The sequence below is a fragment of the Neopsephotus bourkii genome, unplaced genomic scaffold (assembly GCF_033783945.1).
Source record: "Neopsephotus bourkii isolate Nb327-2 ecotype Australia unplaced genomic scaffold, CSIRO-AGI_Nbou_v1 NB_1433, whole genome shotgun sequence".
Taxonomy (NCBI): domain Eukaryota; kingdom Metazoa; phylum Chordata; class Aves; order Psittaciformes; family Psittacidae; genus Neopsephotus; species Neopsephotus bourkii.
In genome coordinates this window covers 5074441-5095950 of record NW_026901910.1, presented here as the reverse complement: position 1 = coordinate 5095950, position 21510 = coordinate 5074441, and the positions used below count along the sequence as shown (strand labels likewise).

General features: G+C 46.5%; 2 protein-coding genes across 9 annotated transcripts in view; one reads left to right on the top strand and one right to left on the bottom strand.

Moving 5' to 3' along the window:
* Window positions 1-21510, top strand: part of ZBTB44 (zinc finger and BTB domain containing 44) — a 398215-nt gene that overhangs the window by 86779 nt on the left and 289926 nt on the right. The gene's annotated exons all lie outside the window — the stretch shown is intronic.
* Window positions 3265-21510, bottom strand: part of PRDM10 (PR/SET domain 10) — a 40768-nt gene continuing 22522 nt past the window's right edge. For all 8 annotated transcript variants that reach the window (XM_061368565.1, XM_061368567.1, XM_061368560.1 and 5 more), the window contains 12 exons: window positions 19305-19532; window positions 14113-14460; window positions 12342-12497; window positions 11199-11378; window positions 10421-10531; window positions 9146-9346; window positions 8014-8157; window positions 6928-7098; window positions 5606-5746; window positions 5032-5203; window positions 4340-4452; window positions 3265-3792 (listed from right to left, as the gene is read on the bottom strand). In XM_061368565.1, the coding sequence (XP_061224549.1) occupies window positions 3556-3792; window positions 4340-4452; window positions 5032-5203; window positions 5606-5746; window positions 6928-7098; window positions 8014-8157; window positions 9146-9346; window positions 10421-10531; window positions 11199-11378; window positions 12342-12497; window positions 14113-14460; window positions 19305-19532 (2202 nt within the window). In that variant the 3' untranslated portion in view covers window positions 3265-3555. The remainder of the gene's footprint in view (window positions 3793-4339; window positions 4453-5031; window positions 5204-5605; window positions 5747-6927; window positions 7099-8013; window positions 8158-9145; window positions 9347-10420; window positions 10532-11198; window positions 11379-12341; window positions 12498-14112; window positions 14461-19304; window positions 19533-21510) is intronic.

Genomic DNA, 21510 nt, shown 5'->3' with positions numbered 1-21510 from the left:
GTGAGGCATGCCCTGGGACAGGCAGACTGGGAAGCAGAAGTGACCCCTTTCACTTTGATTCCCACCTTCAAGCCGTTACCGACAAAGAACAGGAAATTAACAGATGTAAAGCCTCAAAACTGTTGTCAATAGAGGTAAATAACTGATAAAGCGATATTAATGTGCAAACCCGGCTTCTCCAGCGTTCAACTTGCACCCATGAGCCCCGTCCCCCTCACGCACCACTGACACCGCCGCACGAACCGCATTAAACGGACGCTGAGAGCAGGGCCGGCAACCGGATAACCCCCCTCATTCCATCCCCGCTACCCCGGGGACTCTCACAGCACCAGCACCGCGGTCACCTCCTCACCAGGCCCGGACAGCAGCGGGAGAGGCTCCGGAGCTCCGCGGCCCAGCCCCGGCTCCCCTCAGCCCCGGTCCCGAGCACTGGCGGCGCTGAGGGGGGGGCCTGGCCCGCACCGGAAGGCGGGCGGTCACAGCGCATGCGCAGTGGTGCTCCTCCCACCGCGCCTGCGCAGGGCGCAGCCCCGCTTCCTCCTTGTCGCGACAGAGAGCGTCGCGATAGGGCAAATCCCCCCCTCTCCTCCCCCCATCGGTTTTGGGCCAAGTGAAGAGCCGTGATTGTGGTTTGTAGCAAAAAAACCGGGGGGAAAGGTTTATTAATGGGGGGGTTTGTACAGCTGCGGGGTTGCACAAGACGATGAGCACGACAACGGTCACCACTGTACAGTAACAGACACAGTTAAATAAGAGGGGTGCGACGTGGGGGGGGGCTCGGTTGCCATTGGCTTCGTTGGTGGGAGAAGGGTGTATTTGGACCCAAAAATGCCACGGTCCAGCAAGACCTTTGGTGGCAAGCACACAGGTGGAGTCCAGCACTAAACTCCTGCGGGAGAGCAGGGCCAGGTTGGGGTTGCTCTGGTTTAAAGGTAATAGTAAATCCTGTCCTTTCTGCACTGCAGAAATGGGGGTAATCCATGCACTGTTGTCTGCGTCCATGGTGGTGGTGTCTTTCTAGGAGTAAGTCCATGGCGTTGCTTTCATGTCTGTCTTTGGAAGGTAAATTCATCGTATTTCCATATCCCGGGATGCTGCTGTGGCGACGAGGCATGTGTTTAACACGGGACACCATGACTTCCTTAATGGATTGCCTGGCTGATGGCATGAGTGTGCTGCTGTTGCGGTGGGACAGAGTAGAAAGTTTGATAAGGAAGACTGGAGTGCAAAGAGGCTGGTTTAGGATTGGGTTTAGCCTTTTAGGGTAGTTCACAGCTTTAAACAAGTGTCCTCCTGTGATTCTTTCCAATAAACATGGATAAAGCAAAACAGTTTTTACACCCCTCATCTCCAATACCATTAAGGCAAACTTGTTTGATGTTACAGACTTGTACACCTTTAAAACACCTCTTGTAGTGCAGTACCCCATTCCCAAGTCTCCTATTTTCCTGCTATTCACACCATTTCTGACTTGGTACAAGAGCACATAGCAGCCTAAAGAAAGCCGACACAAATCTCCCTTCTATTCGCCCACACCAACATCATTGCAATGCCCAGCATTGGAATTCCACAGTCCTCAGGAACATGACTTCATTGGATCAGCAGGAACCACGCTCAAATTGATGGGCTCCCAGATGTGCTGCATTTAAAGATACTGATCACTGTGTTTGACTAAATGGAAGCTCATGGACTTCTCCAGCCTCAGTAATGCCCCATACAGTGGTACAGCAAGAGAAGTGAAATCCCAGGAACAAGTTAATCCATAGTTTAGCAAGTCACCTCAAAGCTCCCTCAAAACACCTCTGACTGGCCAGTGTTCTCCATGTGATTTATCTCCTCCACACCATATTAATAGATGTGTTAAGTACCAAAAGCAATACCTGCTACAAGGCTTTGCCCAGAAGAAACCAAACTTCCTCTTGTCCAGTCCAACTGTGAAGCTCCCAAGGAGCTTCAACTCCATCAGGGCTGATCCCACAACATCTGTGGAGCTTGCCCACATGTGTAATCCTCTAGATCTGGAGTACTTAGGTCAAGGAGTTGCACATTCACACTCTGTGGCACAGAGAAAACGAACCCAGAAAACCTCTCTCACTCCTTCAGTCTCACAGGCCATAAAGACAAAAGATCCTTCTTTGTGTTTTATAAATACACTTATGCTGTTGTGCACAGACAATCTGGGATGAGTTTTCAAGCAGTGACTGGAGGTTTAGACAGACACAGTACATCCCATCAGGAGTCAATGGAGTTGTAGTTCTATTTTTGCACATATCAGAATGCATTAAATAACCAACAAATAAAAGGATTATGGAAGAAAAAAATGATAATTACACTGCCTTAAAAAGATAAACCTGCTCTTTCCCTTTCTCCTGGTCCTTAAGCATGGCATGAATTCTGTACAGAGACCAGGCCTACCAAAACAGGCAACCCTCAGAGATGGCTTTGTGTCCCATAAACAGTGGTCCACTAGCATGTTTCTTGTATGCTTCCTGAGTCCAGGGCTGGTCATCTTATGGAAATGTCCAAAGAAATTACACTGCATTGTTAACAAGGCTTTTTGGGGAAGAAAACAGAGTAACCAACTCTCCATACAGACTTCAAGGGGAAAAATGGTAACGAGATAACTACCCTCCTCTTTAGAGGTGTGCTTCTGCACCCTCATGTTCTCCTGGCACAGCTACCTTTAGGTTACAGCAGAAGCTGCTACATAGGCTAAGCTGAACCCTTTTTGTCTGTTCTAGTGGGCAGAAAGGTGTTTTTCCCTGCAAATACTGGAAGGGAAAAAGAGATAACAGTGGCTCTGTACTACCCTTACGTGCTACTACAATCTCCATCAGTTTGCTCCAAACAACATGGGTTTAAGACTGCACTTTTCCTTCTTTTGGAAGGTGGTAAACTAGGGTAGGGCAGGCAGCATGTAAACAGTTCTTGAGGGCTGGAAAAACGAGAATAATAATTTAATGGACTGCTTGGGCACATCTTCACAGCTTCATTGTTACATCCATCCCCTCACATGGACACTTGGCTGCTGCTGCTCTTTCTCTCCAGGCAGCCTGCTCGCAGCGAGCAGATTATGTTCCCTTTCACCCTGGCTGCTGAAATGAGGACATTGGAAGCGGTTCTGCCCTATTCTGGCTATTTACATGGTGGCCTCCTCTTTAACAGCTCCTAGTAAAAATATACATACATCATCAGCCAGTTAGCCTTCCATTAGGGAAGCTTTTTCCCCATACAACTGAAGTAACAGGTTGTTTACTGGGAGACACTTCCGAAAAGGAATGCAGACATGCCCAAAATCAAGTCCAGAGCAAGCAGAAGTTTTACTTCTCCTCTTGTCCTTTTTGTTAAAAGTTGCATAAAGTAATGACCCAGAAGGATTTTGAGGGTACTTCTTCATGGTCACCAGGGACTTGAACCCTCTTAAAGCATAACAAGAGCTCCAAGATTTTAGTTGAAGTGAGCATATACTTTAAACCATATTTAACCCCAGCATACCCACAGATCTGGGCTCGGGGGGAGGTGACAAGTACAAGCAAGAGACACCAGAAGGCTTCTTCATTCGTGTTCTGCTGAGAAAGTTCTGGGTTTAGAGATGTGCACCTCGCTGCCGCCGCTGCCGTTGGTGGTTGTAGTGATGATGTACTGGGTGGTGGGCTGCTGAGTGCTTGTTTGGGATTCCAAGGTATCCGTGGGCACTGCGGGCTGGGGAACGCCGACCTGGACCTCACTGGGGAGCGAAGAGTTTTGTTTGGCTTCCAGATCAGGCTGACCTTCAGATATCACATAGTGAGTCTGCATGGGGAATATGGAAAATCATCATCATTGCATCTCATCTAAGTTCCCTGCTCTAATCATCTGTAGCTTTCCTGTTGCTGTGCTGGAGACATTTTGGTATGAACTTGGAAATCAAGTTTTCTTTCATTTAAACATACCCAAGAACAACCTAACACTTGTCCTTTGTTTGCAAGTACATTGGGCTACTTTGTATTTGGTTAGCTTATCAATGGTTAAGCTAATGATGCAATCAACCCATCACTACAAGTTATAACAGCCATTCTTAATACTAAAAGTTCTCTGTTCTCTACATGCTATACAAGTTGCATTCCCAGTATCACCCAGAACAACCACCTGCCTCCTCATGCTAGATTGCTTACAAGGTAAGACAGCAGTGACTCAGTCTGTAATCCTACAGGTAACAGAAAGCTGGCAAAATTATTCTCTGCTCTGTGTGCCCCAATATTCACTTTGGCATCTTTTTACCCTTCAAACTGCATGCTTAAAGCCTGATACATGATTCTGGATTAAGAAAACCCAAAAAGGCCACGATGGTTCTTCTTACCTGAGTAACTGCTTTCACTTGCCCCGTGTTGACAGTGGTGACTGGCGTACCTACAGCAGTCTCTGTGATCACGTACTGGCCTTGGGGAATGGTCATCATCTGGATCTCAGATGCTGAAAATGGAAATTGCAGAATCAAGACCTTCAGTCAAACTCAGAAGACCACCTTGAAAGGTTTTATCTTATGTCAGTAGCATATCAATCCTGAAACAGGTACTGTAAAGCCTTGTAGAACTCTACAGACCTCAAGAGATTCAGTGCCAGCTAACATGAGCTGCAGATTTGGCAATTCATTCATAGACAACACATCCTGTTCTCACCTAAATCACTGAATTACCGCCCAGAGCTGCATGGACATGAGGAATAGTTTCATCATACTCTCAATTTCATCCAAATTTGAACTAGTCCCTACCAAAGACATGCAGTCTTGCTGAATACAACATCCTTGGAATAAAGGAGCCCAGTCTGCCTGCTCAAATCACATACCAGGTCATTGTGGAGCTACAGTACAACTGCTACTACAACCACTTTCATTTGTCTGAAACTATTTCTCTCCTTAGATGTGTATAAATATTAATCACAAATCTTAATGAGCTCTGAAAATACTATCCCATTTGGTAGCTGGAGGAATGGAGCACATCTTAGTCCCATATGTTACTCAAATGCTTAGTGAGAGCTGCTGCTGCCACTTACAATAGCTCCGAAACGAGTTCCACGTGCTGGGAAGATACGTGTGCTGGACTGAAGATCCCTGCTGCTGCTGCTGGAGGGCTTGGGTTGGTGTCGATGTAGCTGTCTGCATCTGTGAGGGGCTGAGCTCCTGCTGAGACTGTTGTGAGGAGGGACTCAAAGGCTGAGCCCCAACCTAGGAAAGGTAAAAGCATTTACAGTGTAGTAAGTGACAAACATATCTTGTTTTAGTAAGGGAAAACATGGGGGCAGGTTCTGTAGCATATCCTATGTGACTCCTTGTAAGAAGGGAGGCTCATCTCCTTTCTAGCCACCCTTTAAATACTACAACATGGTGATAAGTTCTCCCTGCAGCCTTCTTTCTCCAGGCTGAACAAGCCCAGTTCTCTCAGCCTTTCCTCACACAGCTTCCCAGTCCTTGGATCATCTTTGTGGCCCTCCTTTGGACCTTGTCCAGCCTGTATAAGTCAGGACAAAAACTGAACCACCACCCTCAACAGCATGGAGAGCTTCAAGTATTTGAGGAATGCCAGTTTCCATTTACATCTTTCCATTGGCTACGTTTAAGTTGCAATACCTGTGCTGATGACTGAGGTGCTGCCGAAGGCTCTGTGACCTGGATGTGCTGCACCTGGATAGCATGCTGGGTGTAGGTCTGGGGGTCGTGAAGCTGCCCAACGTCCACTGTGGAGTGCTGGGACTGGTGAGGTGAGGTAGCCTGGGAGGAAAATGGAGAAAACAAACATAAGAATACCAAAGCAGCAGTCCTGTAAACCCCTTCTGTGACACAAGCTCTGCAACAGGGAGCTATGAGCCTCAATGAGACCACAGAGCACTCCTGTTCAAGTCACTGTGTACCCTCTCTTTGCTCCTGGGAGATCAAGAAATACATTTAACAGATGTAATAGCATGGAGATGGTTACATCTTAAGTCACCCCGCTGAAAAGAACCTGCTAAGGGCATACAAGCTGTCAACCAGAGGGTCTGAAAACCAGGACCATCATTCTTTGTCAGGTTCTTTCTATAAAATACAGTCTATAAAATAGATAGATCCTCAAGATCTGCATATCCAGAACTGGTTTTTGGTACTGAGGACTCTTACTGATTAAAAGCTTTTTGGAGCAGCACCTGCTAATGATACCAATTGGTGTAATCTAATTACAGGTCTAAGATCTTGATAAAATTAATACTAGCAATCAGTATCCATGCTCTCGTATCATTACAACAGCCACTGTCAATATTAACTAGGGCCAGGCCATTATTTAGTCTTTATTAACCAAATTCATAACTTCATTTGTAATGAGGGGCCAGACAGAACAGGGAATTGCAGACTCAAATACAAACACGTGGTACTTTCAGCTTCACCCAGTGGATACCAGACTTGAAGGCTATGCCCATTCATTCCAGCTCCCCAAGTTATGCTCCTCAGCTCGGTTGCTCCAGTTACACTTTGGTGTTATTTGCAGGAGGCACAGAAAACTGATATTCTAATAGGTGACACAGAGGGGAAAAGCAAGCAGCTCTCTGTACTTCCACACTTTGGCTCTGGCTCACTGAGAACAAGGAAGGACAAATTAGTCTTCAAGTGCAAAAATGGGTCACCCACTGACCCACTTTCCCAGGTGCTGGAAAACCTTCCTAGAGCAGACTTGAGCAAAGCTGCCCCGATAGGCAGAACTAAACTGACATAGCACTTTAGTGTCCAGCAAGCAGACCAAGACCAGCAGGATTTATGCACAGTACACAATGCCTACAAAGGAAACCCTATGATCAGTTTATCTATGAAGAAGCGTGCATCACTCTTTGTAACTACTCCTTAACAAGCTTCTGAATGCTACAGCCCCAAGAAAGCAACGGGCTTGATACAGAGGGAGTCAGAAGCACATCAAGGCTACTCACCTGGGCCACTTGCACAACCTGCAGCTGTATGTGCTGAGGCTGCTGCAAGCCAGTTGTGGGTTGAGACACTGGGATGTACTGGATCCGCTGGTAATCTCCCTGGGGAGTCCGGTAGTCCGTGGTGAGGGTTTGGGATATCTCTGTCATTGCCTGGGTCAGTAAATCTGTTGTCTGAGCAGGCAGAGATACAGACCATCATCAGTTGACGTCATATTGTCAAGTGGATTGAGTACTTCCACAGGGCTGTAGTTCTTTTCATCACACCATTGGGCCTAGATGTTGATTTACAAGAGCTTAATGTGTACAGAGGATGGGGTCATAAGCAATCACCAGGAATTATCCACTAGAATCAGTCTCTTCTGTCTGAATGTGATGGTCAGGACCTTCGAGGACTGATTTATGCAATAATAATTAAAGAATTAAATCTTTTGACTTAATACTATGCTATTAGACAATAAAAATCCTGCATTTGTCAAGAGTTGACTTAGTTTTCGAGACAAAAAGTGCTTCTTGGATATACTCCCCCTTCCCTCCTCAGCCACCAGAGCAAGACTTTTCTTTACTGTATTGCCTAAGTGTGTAAAGACATTTGGCACTCTCAGGTTTATGAAGCCACCAGCATCCTGGTTGAATCTACCCATTTGAAAGCAGAACAGTCTTTTAGCCACTTACAGTCTTCAAACAGGAAGTTTTAAGTTGTGGTCAATGGGATTTTTAAAGCTATGCAGCATCCCAGCACTACTAATGAACACAAAGCTGATATTTCTAGCCTCAGCTTTCACTTCCATAGCAGCTGATGTATTAACAGTGAAGAGATCAGCTACTGGAGGTATGCATCAGCCCAAAAGTGTCCCTGCCCATGGCATGGGCATGACCTGGATGATCTTTAATGTCCCTTCCAACCCAAACCAGCCTGGGATTCTGTGACTACAGAGATCTTGTCTCGTCTGCACAGTTTGATCCAGTCATTACTAAACAGAAGCCACTCTTTCAAGTGGTGTGTGCCAAATAAACACTTCAGACCAGAGGGCATTGGGCTGTTTGTTTCCCTCTATTGGCCTCATTTAATGTGTTCCAAGTGCTTACCACAACAGTCTCTCCAGTAGTGCTGTCTGTGGTTAGCACAGCAGGAGTGGAGCTGATGACAGCCGTCGCCAGAGGTGCGTGGATCGTGTTTGGGAGCTGAGCAAACTCTGGGTGCTTCTTGCGGATGTGCTGGACCATCTTGGTCTGCAGAGAGATGCAAGAGAGCAGGAGGAGAATGGTAAGTATGCTTCAGGTCAACTGACATCAGAAACCATCCCGTTCATACAATCGTGGAATGGTTTGGGTTGGAAAGGATCTCATCCAGTTCCAATCCCCCTTGGACACCTTCCACTGGAGCAGCTTGCTCCAAGCCCCGGCATCCGACCTGGCCTTGAGCACTGCCAGGGATGGGGCAGCCACAGCTTCTCTGGGCACCCTGTGCCAGCGCCTCAGCACCCTCACAGGGAAGAGCTTCTGCCTAAGAGCTCAGCTCAGTCTCCCCTCGGGCAGGTTCAAGCCATTCCCCTTGGCCTGTCCCTACATCCCTTGTCCCAAGCCCCTCTCCAGGTTTCCTGCAGCCCCTTTAGGCACTGGAGCTGCTCTAAGGTCTCCCCTTCAGGAGCCTTCTCTTCTCCAGGCTGCCCCAGCCCAGCTCTCTCAGCCTGGCTCCAGAGCAGAGCTGCTCCAGCCCTCGCAGCATCTCTGTGGCCTCCTCTGGACTTGCTCCAACAGCTCCACGTTCCTCTTGTGCTGGGGGCCCCAGAGCTGAAAGCAACACTCCACGTATGGTCTCACAAGAGTTGTTGGTCATTAGAGCTATCTGGTGCTGAAATGTTGCCCCAAATACCACAGCCTATAAGCTTTATACAGCCAAATCTTTTGGGGACCTTGTCCAGAGGTCACCTTTTCTGCATTTTGTTCCTCTACTCCTCTCCCTTGTAACTGTCAGTGAGGAATTTCCAAGCCTTTCCGTTTGTAACTGCACCCTGATAACATTACCATGTGTTCTTTCCAGTTCATTCCCTCTCTTTAGGGAATTATTTTGCCATAAAACAACGAGGCTGTGCCTGCATTGTCAGCAGGCAGCATGAAACCAGCACTGACTCAGAATGAGAGAGCTTTGCTTGTGGGCTGACAGATACCACAGTGAAAGAGCTGGTTTTTACACTCAGCTGTATAACAACCCTCATACCTTGCTGCTGTACTGCTTGGAACAGTGAGGACAGCAGACTGGAGGGGTGGCAATGGTGCCTGTGAGCTGGGTGTGGGTGCTCAGCATGGGATCTGGCTCTCCTGGGCCTGCAGGACGCAGCTTCCGGATGCTTGGAGGTAGCTCAGCACCAGGATGGTTCTTCAGGATGTGTGCTTTGCGCTTACTGGCACTCTTGTACACCTGCAGGGTAAAGATCTGGAGTGAAACTGGTGCAACCCTGAAGTCTGTAGAGAAAACAGCTACCAGTTATCCTTATTTGGAAGGTCTGCACGTCGCTTTAGATACCACATTTAGTTCAAGCCCCAAACAATTACAACATAATGCAGGAATATATGTTCACCTCCCAGTGTTTAATTAACCTGTAGAAGCAACTCTTTCTTGTGTAGCATGCAGAAGCCACTGGAGACTATGTCATATGCCTCACCAAAACATCAAAGCAGGACATCAAAGAGGAAAACCCTTTTTGCCCCATACCTGAAGGTCAAATGTCAGAGAAGCCACTGATCATCAAAGCTGTAATTTGTTCAATGTTAGGCTGTCGTGAGGGTTGATGCCTCCATTCTCACACCAAGCATCACACTATTTGAACAGCCTTTATTGATCAACATACTCTTTTTAGGCACATTGACAAATGAATGTTCTATAATATTACTTAAAACTATCTGGGTTCATTTCCCTTGAAACAAAAGGAAGGAGGCATCACAAAAGAATGATGACAGTCAAAATACACTCCCTGGTAAATAAAGGCCCACATGCATAAAAAGCAAAGGCCAGGGAATAAGAACAGGAACCCAAAAGCAGTGCAGGAGCAGCTTCAGGCTCCACTGAACACTGGGAATGACTGGCATGTGACTAAGCAGCTTAAAATAAAAGGGGTTAGAGGCTCACTTTTAGAACTGATGCAGAAACCAAAAGGAGTGAGTGTTCAGTAATTAATAGACAGATTTAGTACTTAGTCCTGGGCAGCAAAAAGTTATGCAGGTCTAAGGGTGAGTGACTGCTGGCTGGCTCATGGTATTAAGTGTTCCAACTCCAAAGACAGGGGAAGGAACTGTAGTTTTCAATTAGCATTCAGCTGCCTTGGCCTGAGTGCATTTCATCCCAATTCCTTTGTTTGGGCAGTACTGCAGGGATGTTGCAGGCAAGCACTCCAAAAGCAAGCTCCAAACCCTGCCAGATGTTTCTATGCAGAGATAAACTGGTTGCATATAGGTCTAGGACTGAGTTATCCTCCTATGTGTCTTCCTTACGTACCTTATCACAGTACTGACAGAAGTAATCTCTGTTGGGTTTGATGATGGGCAACGTGAGCTCTGGCACCTCTTCTATTTTCATGTCTGGATGTCTCTTTGATAAATGATTCACCTTAAGAGGAAGAGGCACAGAGAAAAAGAGAGTATTACAGCTGGAAGCTGAGGAATTGCTGCTTCTCCTCAACATGGCTAACAGCCAGACCAAAACTGTAGTGATGGTAGCCAACAGGACAGAAGCATTCGCTGCTGCAAGGGTTCTTGTGCATTCAGTCAGCTGCTGCAGGTCTTGCTAGGTCTCATTCACAGTTTAATCAAACTGAGATGGGAAGGGGTAGACCAGCTTGCCAGAACTCTTGCAGCAGAGGTAATGTAAAAGGGCTCTACCCAGGCAGGCCTTTGCTAGCTGAAATCACAACCCTCATGAAAGGGTTGTGCTGCATAACACCCTTTACACAGTGGCAGGTAGAGGGCATGGCCAGGAGAGGCTCCTCAAGAAGGGGAAGAAGCAAAAAATAGCAAGACACTGGGGAAAACTGAGGCAGTACAGCTGAACCAGGTGATACATTCATCTCATGTTCAGCCAGCATTACTTAGTGTTGAAATGGGATAGTGACAACCAAGCATACAGCAAAGGCACGCTTTAAAACAAGATGCATCATCTTAGCTCTGAAGTTCACCCAGTTTCACAGCATCCTTATGTTCCAACCATTGAAATCCCATCTTCATTCCTTAACTATGCATCAAACTGGAGAAGCTGGAAGGGAAACTGGAGCGCTCACCAACATGCCCCTGCGGCGGAAGCCCATCATGCAGAGTCTGCACTTGAACATGAAGCTCTCGTAGTCGGTGGAAGCGATCCGAGGCTTGAAGGTCTTGGAGCGGCTGATCCGATCCGCTTTCTTGGCCTCCCTCTCCGGGTTGTGCATCCTCTGCATGTGCTCTCGCAGTTTGTCCTTCCTCTGGGAAAGAGCAGTCAGGGAGGAAAGCATCAGCACTGCTACTGCCTTTACTACCTGTTACAAGAGCCACAAGGCGAGTTGCTCAGATATATATATATATCTCTTGGGCTCTCTCTGGTGCCATGAATTGGTTGCATTCCCAGTGTTGTCCCAGCAGGAACCCATGTGGGTCTACATTTAGCCTTCAAGCCAAGCTGAGGTTGCTCAGCCACAAAAAAAGGAGCCAAACCAATGATAATTTAGTAGCCTCCACTCTGGCTTTCCTTTGAATTTATCTAATATATTAGTGCTTAACTGAGTATGGCTGGAAACTTGCATCTAATAATGCTCTTGCCTGAGGACCTCACATCCTACCACAGTACTGAACCTACTGCCTGGGTGCAGTCCAGCCTTTCTGGAGACACACACACTGTCCAGAAAGTGCTTCTTCACCCCAAAGCATCCAGTCCCTCAGTATCCCATACGAAACCAAGCGACAAGTAGCAGGCTGCTGCCACCACAGTCTTCCTGGCTCACAGTCTGCTCCATGTGTTCTGGTGGGATCTGGAAGGGCATCTGGATGTCCTGTGCTGACAAGATGGATGGCACAGACGCAGGCATCTTGGCCAGGAATATCACTCCTGGTTTCAGCAAGAGGTTTCCTAATATCAGCAAGAGCTTTTCTTAACTAAACTAAGCAATACAACCCAAGCACCTGCAACTGAGCGGCATAATGACCCAGTTCTTCATGAGCAGATGGAAGTGCCCTTTCCTACTATATTATTAGAAGTCAGATTTGATAGGTGAGATGCTTATGCTAGGGTGAATCCTGCCCCTTGCCCATCAGAAATCAGTGTTGTCACTCCCATATGACACAAAGCAGCACACGCAGCTTCCACATGTCCGTTTCATCCACCTTGGAGAACACGAACCCATCTGCTTGGAGCAGGGTAAAGAATGGTGCTCAGTGAGGACTCCCTTTACCTTGAACTGCTTGCCACACGTGGAGCAGAGGAAGTCTTTGCGGTCCGAGTGGCGCAGCATGTGGAGGCGCAGCTTGTCCGGGCGGCAGAAGGCTTTGTCACACTCTGTACACTGGTAGATCTTCTCCGAGTGGAAGCTGCGGACGTGCTTCTTCACCTGCAGTGGCAGAGAGTAAAGAGGAGTCATTCAGAAGAGAGGAGTACGTGGGAAAACAGTGCAGGAACTCTTAGCACGAAGGAAGAAGGTTGGAACAGTTCTCCGATCTGCTTTGGTTTATAAAGTGCTTTATTGGAACAGTTGATTCCTTGGCAATTGCTTCCATAAAGCCAAAGCGTTTGTATTATGCATCTGGATGGATAAGTTGATTTCCTCAAGACTGATTCCTGAAGCTGTTGTATCGCTGGGCACTTAATAGGTGGCCAAAGACCACCATGTACCAGTTTTACTGCGTCATCCTTGAGTTACAGCATTTATCTGAGGTTCCTTATCTTCATTTATAAGAAATCTAAACACAAGGACCAATTCCTTTCCACCAGAATGGCAATTCCTTTGGTGTACTGTCCCTGACCCATCCAGTATTTTGGGTTTTCCCCACCTCCAATAAACTAATGAGGTTTGACATTTCAAATCCAACCACTACTCAATATACAGATCCCTAATTAAATCCTTGCTGTCTCCTAGTACTTATCTGAAGTGGAACAACTTGGTATCTGTTCCACATCAAAGTATTCAAGTAGGCAGCAGTCTGTGGTGACTAGACTTTATGATTCACATAGCACCAGCTGATAAAATAAGGTTTAATCTCCAAAATAGATCTGAATTGCTGGGAAAAAAGCCATAAAGCCATGGGATATCCTTCTGGCTTGATCAGTTCCACAGGAAAGTTCATGGGGCATTAGGCTGCAGTACAGCAGTTCTGAATCATCCCTGCTCCTTGTTCAACCATTACAGAAAAGGGGTTTTGCCAGGATGGAGTTAGGTTAGTAAATGACTTTTCTGCATCCGTTCCTCTCTAACCTATTGGATAGTCTATCAGCTTCTACTGATTTAAACTGGATTTCTATTTAAATCAGACAGCCCAGCAAAATTTCTCAACCTTTACGTCCCTAGGAAGGGCAATGAATGTGTGTGCATGGTACCACTCAGTTCTTCCTTCCTGAACATCAAAATAGCGTCTTGGAATTCTGTTAACCATCTTCTGCAATGGCTCTGCACACTGCACAAAGTCATTCCTTTACTCACTACTGCAGAGTGCAGGGAAGAAGAATAAGCTCCCCACCTGAAGCCAAGGGAGAAATCAGGAAGCAGAATATCCTGATCTGTTCTGGTGTCTCTGCAAGGATGCAAGTGAATTATCCTGACAGAAGCAGGCAAAGGATTAAAGACTTAATACCACCATTTGTTTTGCTTCAGAGTCTGAATGACAAAGGACAAGGGATATTGAAGCACATGCAGAAAGACGATTCCTTTTTGTGCCAAGGATCTGCACTGATCTAAAGTAGTCAGGACCTCTGGTTTGGGAATCTTTGGAGAATAAGGAACCACTCTTCCTGCAGTGCAGCGCCAGACTGAGGTACTACATCTGATCATGTAGCAGAAAGAGCACTGCAGGGGCATAAGACAGCATCTAACAATGCTTGGTCACTCTTCCTTTTTAATTTCCAACTGAGGTGGCCCCCTTTATCTTGTGAGAATGAACTGACATGCAGCAGGACCCAAGAACAGCACTGCAAAGCTCACAAACAGAGTGCTCACAAGGAAGGCATCTCACCTGGATGAAGTCTGGAAAGCGTTTCTTGCAGGTAGGGCAGGTGAAATAGCCATCGTTGACATGGATGGCCACGTGGTCTTTGAGCAGATCCAGGCGGTCGAAGGACTCGGGACAGAAGATGCAGGAGTACGTTTTCTGGTCCATGTGGAACTTCATGTGGCTCTCAAGAGCCCCACTGTTGATGAAGCCCTTGTTGCAGATGTCACAAGTCAAAGGGCAGTTCCCTTCCCGCCCGTGGAAGCGGAGGTGCTGATCCAGTTTGTCCTTTTCCCTGAAGGCCTTCCCACACTGGAGGCATTTGAAGGGGCGAAAGGATTTCCGGATGAAGAGGTGCTGGAGAGCTGCATTCTGCAGGAAACAGAGCCTGTTGTTATTATCTATAGATTTCACATCTATTTTCAAGGTTAAATATACTTCAAAACCAAAATGCTTTCATGTTATACTGTCCCCATTTCACATAAGCGGAGGCTGTGACAGGCAGAACTTAAAGGATAAACCTGCAGTTCCACATCATTAGGAGCACACAAAGCAGGAGTTTCCTCTCCAATCCCTGTTTCCTGCCCATTTTTGTCTTTAGCATGGCATTTTCCTGTAAAATAAAACTAAGTCCCCTCTGAAGTACACACCTGGCCCCTAAAAATCAGCATCTGCACCCACAGAGATGTGCAGCAGTGGTTTAGCATTGCCTGGAAAGCTTCTGGTGGAACATACATTCAAGAGATGCTAGCTTAAAGCTTTCTGTTACCATCCAAAAGAATAGACTCCAAAAAGATTCCAGCAAGGGCAGAATGGCAGGTTTCCCAGCAATGGCTAAGAACTTGTGAGCAATTTGCCTGTCTTTGCCGCTGAGCATCCATCATATGCTAGAGCTTGAAAATGAAGAAGAGAGATGAAAGAAACAAAAGCGCTAAATCAAGAGGAGCTCTGATAGATTCTGTTGTCTGCTCAAAGGACAGTTGATTATACACAGTCCAACTTGAAATTGCTTTTCTTGGTATTGCAAGAAACAACAAGAATATGGTGAATGGAGCATGATGGGCTTTATGTGAATATTCATCTTCAGGTTTAATGTTCTGGGCTGCTCTTCTCTGTTTTTTTCCACCCCTACTGCACACAATTTCTCTTCTTAGCCCCTGCTTTGCTTTGGTGCGTGCTTTCCTTAGGTCTACCTTTCCTGTATCATTCCATGGTTCTTATCTCTTCCTTTTCTCCCCTTCAGATGAATGTTATAGAGTCCCAACACTAGCACTGTCTGCTGGAGGAACAGATGCTGCCTGTAGAAACAAGCAAGTGTGGCCTGCACCTGCATTCCAGTATTGGATGAGGATTTGTACGTGGCAAAGTTGGAAGCCTGTCCTACCTCTGCATGCACGAAACCCCACAGCATGCTATCACCAATTGTGTACTGAAAGCACACTGCAAGAAGTCTATGGAATATCTGCTCTTCTCCAAACTAAGATCTATACCTCATCTTTTACTGTTGTCTTCCCTTTTCAAGTGTCACACACAGAGCCTGCATGATGATAGTTCAGAGAAATAGCACCAGAATCTCCCTGGCACCTGTGCTTGAACACATGCAACGTTACACACTTCAAGAGATAGGTGCCAGAAATCTGCAAACAGATTTCCCTGTTCCCTTTCTCCTCCTCTGGTGACAATGTCTGGGCTGACATGTGCTGTGTCTCTTAAGTGTGTGCCAACAGCTGACACGGAGAAAGGAAAGTCAGGAGCAAGTCTGCTGGAACGAGAACAGCTTGGGAATACTGTGAAGTGCTGTGCTAGAGATTATATTAGTGAACCTGAATGATCCTTTGCACCATCTGAACTGCAGAGGGAAACCTACACTTTCATTCCAGAAAGAGGAAGATGACAGCAACTGGGTTTGTTGCTGAATTGTCATCATCTCCGTTCTCCATTTTACCAGGGGAGAAGCAAGGACAATGGGAAATAGATGGATCTGCTAAGTCACACCACGAGTGAGGAAGACAGGCATGTGCTGGGTGAAAATTCATGTGTTGCTTGGACTCAGAAATAGGTAGTTTACCCCTTAACTAGACAGACATGCTAAGAAAACAAATAGTTGAAGAGATGCACTTCAAGTTCTTAGCTCCACTATTACCATACTTTGCTATCTGATCACTGGTAAGGTACCAGGATCTGACTGGTGAGATTTCTATACCATGGAAATCAACATAGTCCCATTGCTATCTCAGAGGCTACAGAAGGGTGAAATGTTTTACTGCTTTTTGGTTAAATAAGCTAGCAGCTATTACAAAGAACAGAAAAAGAACTAAGTATTGTCTCATCACCTGATAACATTGATCCAGTGCAAACAAGTGCACAAACAGATCCTCCCAAAGTAAGATGGTCATTATAGTATTTCATCCAGCAGTTTACACCTATAATATTCACCTTAAACTTGCAATGAATTAGTATGGAAAGAACTAGAAGAATGCAAATTGTTATTCAGTTAACACTTAGTTCTGGACATTGGTTGCTTGAAGAAGAACAAATGTGACAATTTACAATGGGGAGGTCAATAAGGAAACACTAAACAGAAGCTGGACAAAACAACACGGAGGATGATGTTGCCATGTACCATTCCATTAGATACAGCAAAAACCCAAACCAAACCTACCTGCAGCTCCAGCTGAGCAGGCAGCATTGAGGGAGAGAAAAATAGTTATGTTATGCAATGGACTTGAAACCAGAAGCCTTCACTTCTGCAGGTCACCACGAGGGCCAGCTCTTGTAGCTGGAGTTTACTCTTTACTTAGGCATAACTCCTTTGAGGTTCTTGCCTTAGGAAACACTAAGCAGGTCCTCCAGGTTTACCCTGTAGTAGTAAATGCCTGAGGGGAGTTAAAGGGCAAAGATAAAACCCACAGATCATCTTGAGGGTGTTCTGTGACCTTTCATGTTTTCTCAGAGTTGACTAACAGTGATGTGATGCAGACTGCAGAGCCACGGTGAGAATGAAATGCTTTTAGCAGAAGGGAGTAATTTAAGGCAGGATGACAACAGGGCGAGGATTACAAGAGTGGAAAAGTTAAGGAGTAGGGACTTGTTTTAACCTCAGCTTACTGTTGGTACTCTTTCTTATACAACTGGTTGCATTTCTTTCAGCACAATTTGTGCTTTCCAAACCACATCCCTATCCCTGCCAGCGTTTCGGGTCAGCACATTGACACTCTGGACACTGCCCCAGACTGAATTAAAACCAGGTATTTCTTTTGGCTGCAGACCAAAACCTTCCTCTCATTTGCTACAAGAGTATCTTGAAGGGTGGGTGTTATCTTTTCAGTACTGAGGACATCACTACCAGATTTAAGGCTGTCTGATCTCCAAGGAGACTCCACTCTAAAGCAGAGGCTGAAAGTGAACTAATCTTATCAGGACTGGAACCCTGGGGTACTAGAGATCAGTGCTTCTAGCTAGAATGAAAGCACTCTGAGCATCACTGCCTCAAAGCTTAGGAGAGTTGAAGCAGTTCACAAAGAATTACTGGTTTTGAGGATTAAATCCTAGATGAATAATAAGGAAGAACTAGAGCTACTCCAGGTCAAGACTTCCTACTTGTTCTTTGGAAGCAAATGATATATATACATTTTAAACCCATATGTTTGCTTGTTTGCAGTATTTTAGTGCATGTTATGGGAAGGAGGTGCTGGGAATAGTTGGACTGAATGAGTGCTCACAGGCTGCTAGAGCTTGCTATGATTTTACACTTGTTAGTTTCCTTTTCTTTCAAGTTCTCATTGCTTACAGCCCGATTCAATATGGAAAGGTGCTACCCAACCATCCATCTGCCATTCTGCCCCTGCCCTGAAGCATCTCCAGGACTCTGCTGTAGGGGAAGTTAGGGAGATTTGGACATAGAAACATGTCACCGAGGACTAAACCACCACAGCACTCCTCTGAGCTGTCACCCACTTGTGATGAATTCCCAGGGAACAAAAGCTAAGCCACAAGACAAAAGAACTTTGGAAGTCCTGTCCCTTTTTTCCCCTCACATTTACTGTCCCAGATCTCAAGTTCACATCTTAGGCTCAGAAATGCAGGGAAACAGGCAACACTTTCTAGTCCCTTCTCCTGAGGAAGCTGTGGCATCCTGTAAGCAGTAAATACCCACACTGTTCCCTGTCAAACACTCAGCATCTGTCTTCATGCTCCATTATCCACCCTTCAATACGTTCACTAAAAATCCCCCAAGCTTTTAACATACCAAAGTCAAATGACTGGTAGGAACTTGTCATTCAGAGAGTGCATCTGATATGGTTACAAATTCAGCAGTCTTAATGTGCCTTAGCCAAATTCTTCCTTTAAGATATTCCACTTCATTTCTGGGGTAACACCACCACTGGTCTCACATATACTGCTATAAACTGAGAGCAAAATTTGCCTCAATGTCTTCCTATATGGAAAAGTTCCTCTTTTCCAACCCTTTCTCATCCCCTTAAATGGATTCTTACCCCAATTGCAGCTGCTCCCTTCTGTAATCAAAATTTTACACATGGAAGAGAAAGAGGGGAGGCTAAATAAGCCAATCTCACACTTACATGGCTTGAAGGATTATTTGCTTGAATCATTCCCCTCCCACACACAAGCAGAGGAAAAACAGCTCGCCCAGTTGACACAGAGCTCAGGCTGAAAGTGTTTGCTGTCAGTACAGAAATCTCCTAGCACAGGTTTTAGCTTAAAGACAGGCAGGTTTTTCGACCCCAGGAAAGGCTTTTTTCACTAACTATCACCACCTAAATGAATCTAAACTGAGGTCGTGGTTCCTCTTTGGCAACTATTCGCGAGGGAAGAGTTGTGAGGGGCACAGATGGTGCTGTGAGCAAGTCTGTGCCACAGTACCATGATTCAGCCAGCTGTCTGAAGCACTCCTGCTTGCCAGCTTGGATGGACTGTGTTTCTGTGAAAGAATTCCTTGTGCTGGGATTGAATCGGCTCCAATTGGTGACCTGTTCTCAGTAGCATCTCATGATATACTAGTTCTTTACATGAGATTTGCCTTCCTCTCAGTGCAGAGAGGCTGAAAGGAACGAGATGCTTTATTTGGGATTTGGATACGGATACAACAGTGGGAGAAAGACCAGCTGGGTCCTGGCAAGCAGGTCCAGTGTTCTCTGCATGGCAGCAAATGGAGAGGGAGAGAGGAGCTGTCATCTGCTGCCCTCTTTGCTTACCCTGATACGCTTTGCTCGCCTCATGTCATCTGCTGTCATGGTGCTCTGCGTGGGCACCGGGCTCTCATCGTGCTGCGCCTGCATTTGTAGCGGGTGGTTTTCCGACTGCTGCTCCAGTGCAGACTGTGGCTCTGGCGGCACTGGAGTCTGCTCCTGCTGCTCCAACCCGTTCAGTGTGGCTTGGCCGGCCTCATCAAACTGCCCCTTGCTGGAAAAATGCAGCAAGTCCTGAAATCGCAAATCATACAACCAGTGATTATTCCCCCCACCCACTGAAAGAGGCTTTGATAAGACTCAGCAGGCAGCAAGATCTCTACATGCTCATCACCAGCTAGAAACAAAATGGTTCTACACTAACATGTTCCTACTGTGTCCACTGATGCCCGCAGCACATCACCTCCACCTACAGCAACAACATTCAGAGCGCCAGGGAAGCAGCGCTGCAGGTTGGTGACTCTCTTCATAGACTGGCTTGGGTTGGAAAGGACCTTAAGATCACCCAGTTCCAACCCCTGTTCATGGGCAAGGATGCCTCACACTAGACCATGTCACTCAAGGCTCAACCTGGCCTTGAACACTGCCAGGGATGGGGCATTCCCCACTTCTCTGGGCATCCTATGCCAGCGCCTCAGCACCCTCACAGGGAAGAGCTTCTGCCTTATCTCCACCCTGAACTTCCCCTGTTTCAGTCTGAACCCATCACCCCTTGTCCTATCACTCCAGTCCCTGATGCACAGTCCCTCTCCAGCATCCTTGTAGCCCCCTTCAGACACTGGAAGCTGCTCTGAGGTCTCCGTGCAGCTTCTCTTCTCCAGGCTGAACAGCCCCGATGTTCTCAGCCTGGCTCCATACAGGAGGTGCTCCAGCCCCTGAGGATCCTCATGGCCTCCTCTGGCCTTGCTCCAACAGCTCCATGTCCTTCTGATGCTGAGGACAACATCCTGGCCACCATATTGTGTGATTGGACACAGACAACCCAAGTAACCCAGCTGTTAACAGCCAAAGAAGATCTTCTGCTCATGACTTACAACTGCTACTGCTTTAACCAAAGGTGACATAAGATGACCCATAAGAAAGCAACCAAAACCACTAGCAGAGACCAGGGAAAGCATAGAATTTGTGTCTCATTGTTGTCACTTTGAAACATTATCATGTATTGTTATGCCCTGTCTTCTCCTGTCTAACAAACAAGCTGGAGTGCTGGAGAGTGACAAACGAGCTGATTAAACTGTGCACTGTGCCTTTTGCCATCCAGTTTCCAAGCTCTGCACACTCTCATCTACCCAGCTGCGCGCATCATTTATATTTATCACACAAAGCAGTTTGCCTCCTCTTCCATAGAAAAGGCAGGGTGTTGGGAGCAGGAAGTGCATGCCAAAAATCTACATTCTTTTTGTAGAAGTTCCAGTAACTCCTTTGTGATGGAATTCTCTTGTTTTCCAAGGAAAATAAACCAACATGGATCCTTACTTGACAGCACTTAATGCAAACCAAGGCAACTTAAAAGCCCAAGCCAGGAGAGGGAGCACTACAAGTGGATCATATCAGCTTTGGTACTGCCAAAGCACAGAGATGTGGGAGATTAAAAACAGGGATTGCTAGAAGGAGTAAAGCTGTTGTAAGCCACAAACGCTTACCAGCTAAGAGACACTTAGAGCAATCGACCAGTCAAATGTCTAGTCCTGCTCTAGGGGTCTACTTCCCACAGTTACTGACCCTAAATCATGCTCACAGCATCCCCAGTCTCAAGCTGTCAGGCAGATGAACTTTAGTGAGGCAGACCAACCTCCAAGGGCTTGGGATACAACCGTAGTCCCAGTGGAGTGTACAGACACATATGAGCTCCGGGCCAGGCTCCAAGCTGGCAGGACACGAGGCACTGCTGGTCCAGAGGCCATTCAGACACATTAGCATAGGACTGCACCCTGTGTCTCTGTAGTTAAGGGTTTGGGAACAGTATTATGCTTACTCCTCTAACAGGAGCTGGCTTGTGCCATGTCAGATTGCAGAGAGAGTGATCTCCCAACTGCCTGCACGTAATGCAGCATTTAGGGCAATGCTGCAGCCTCAGAAGATGAGTGGCAGGCATTCACAGGCAATGTAGATATTCCTCCCTCTGAGTCAGCACTGAACCATGAACCAGTAAGATGCCAGAGGAAAATTACCTCTCACAGACAGCAGCTTTCAGCTGAGTCATAAACCAGAG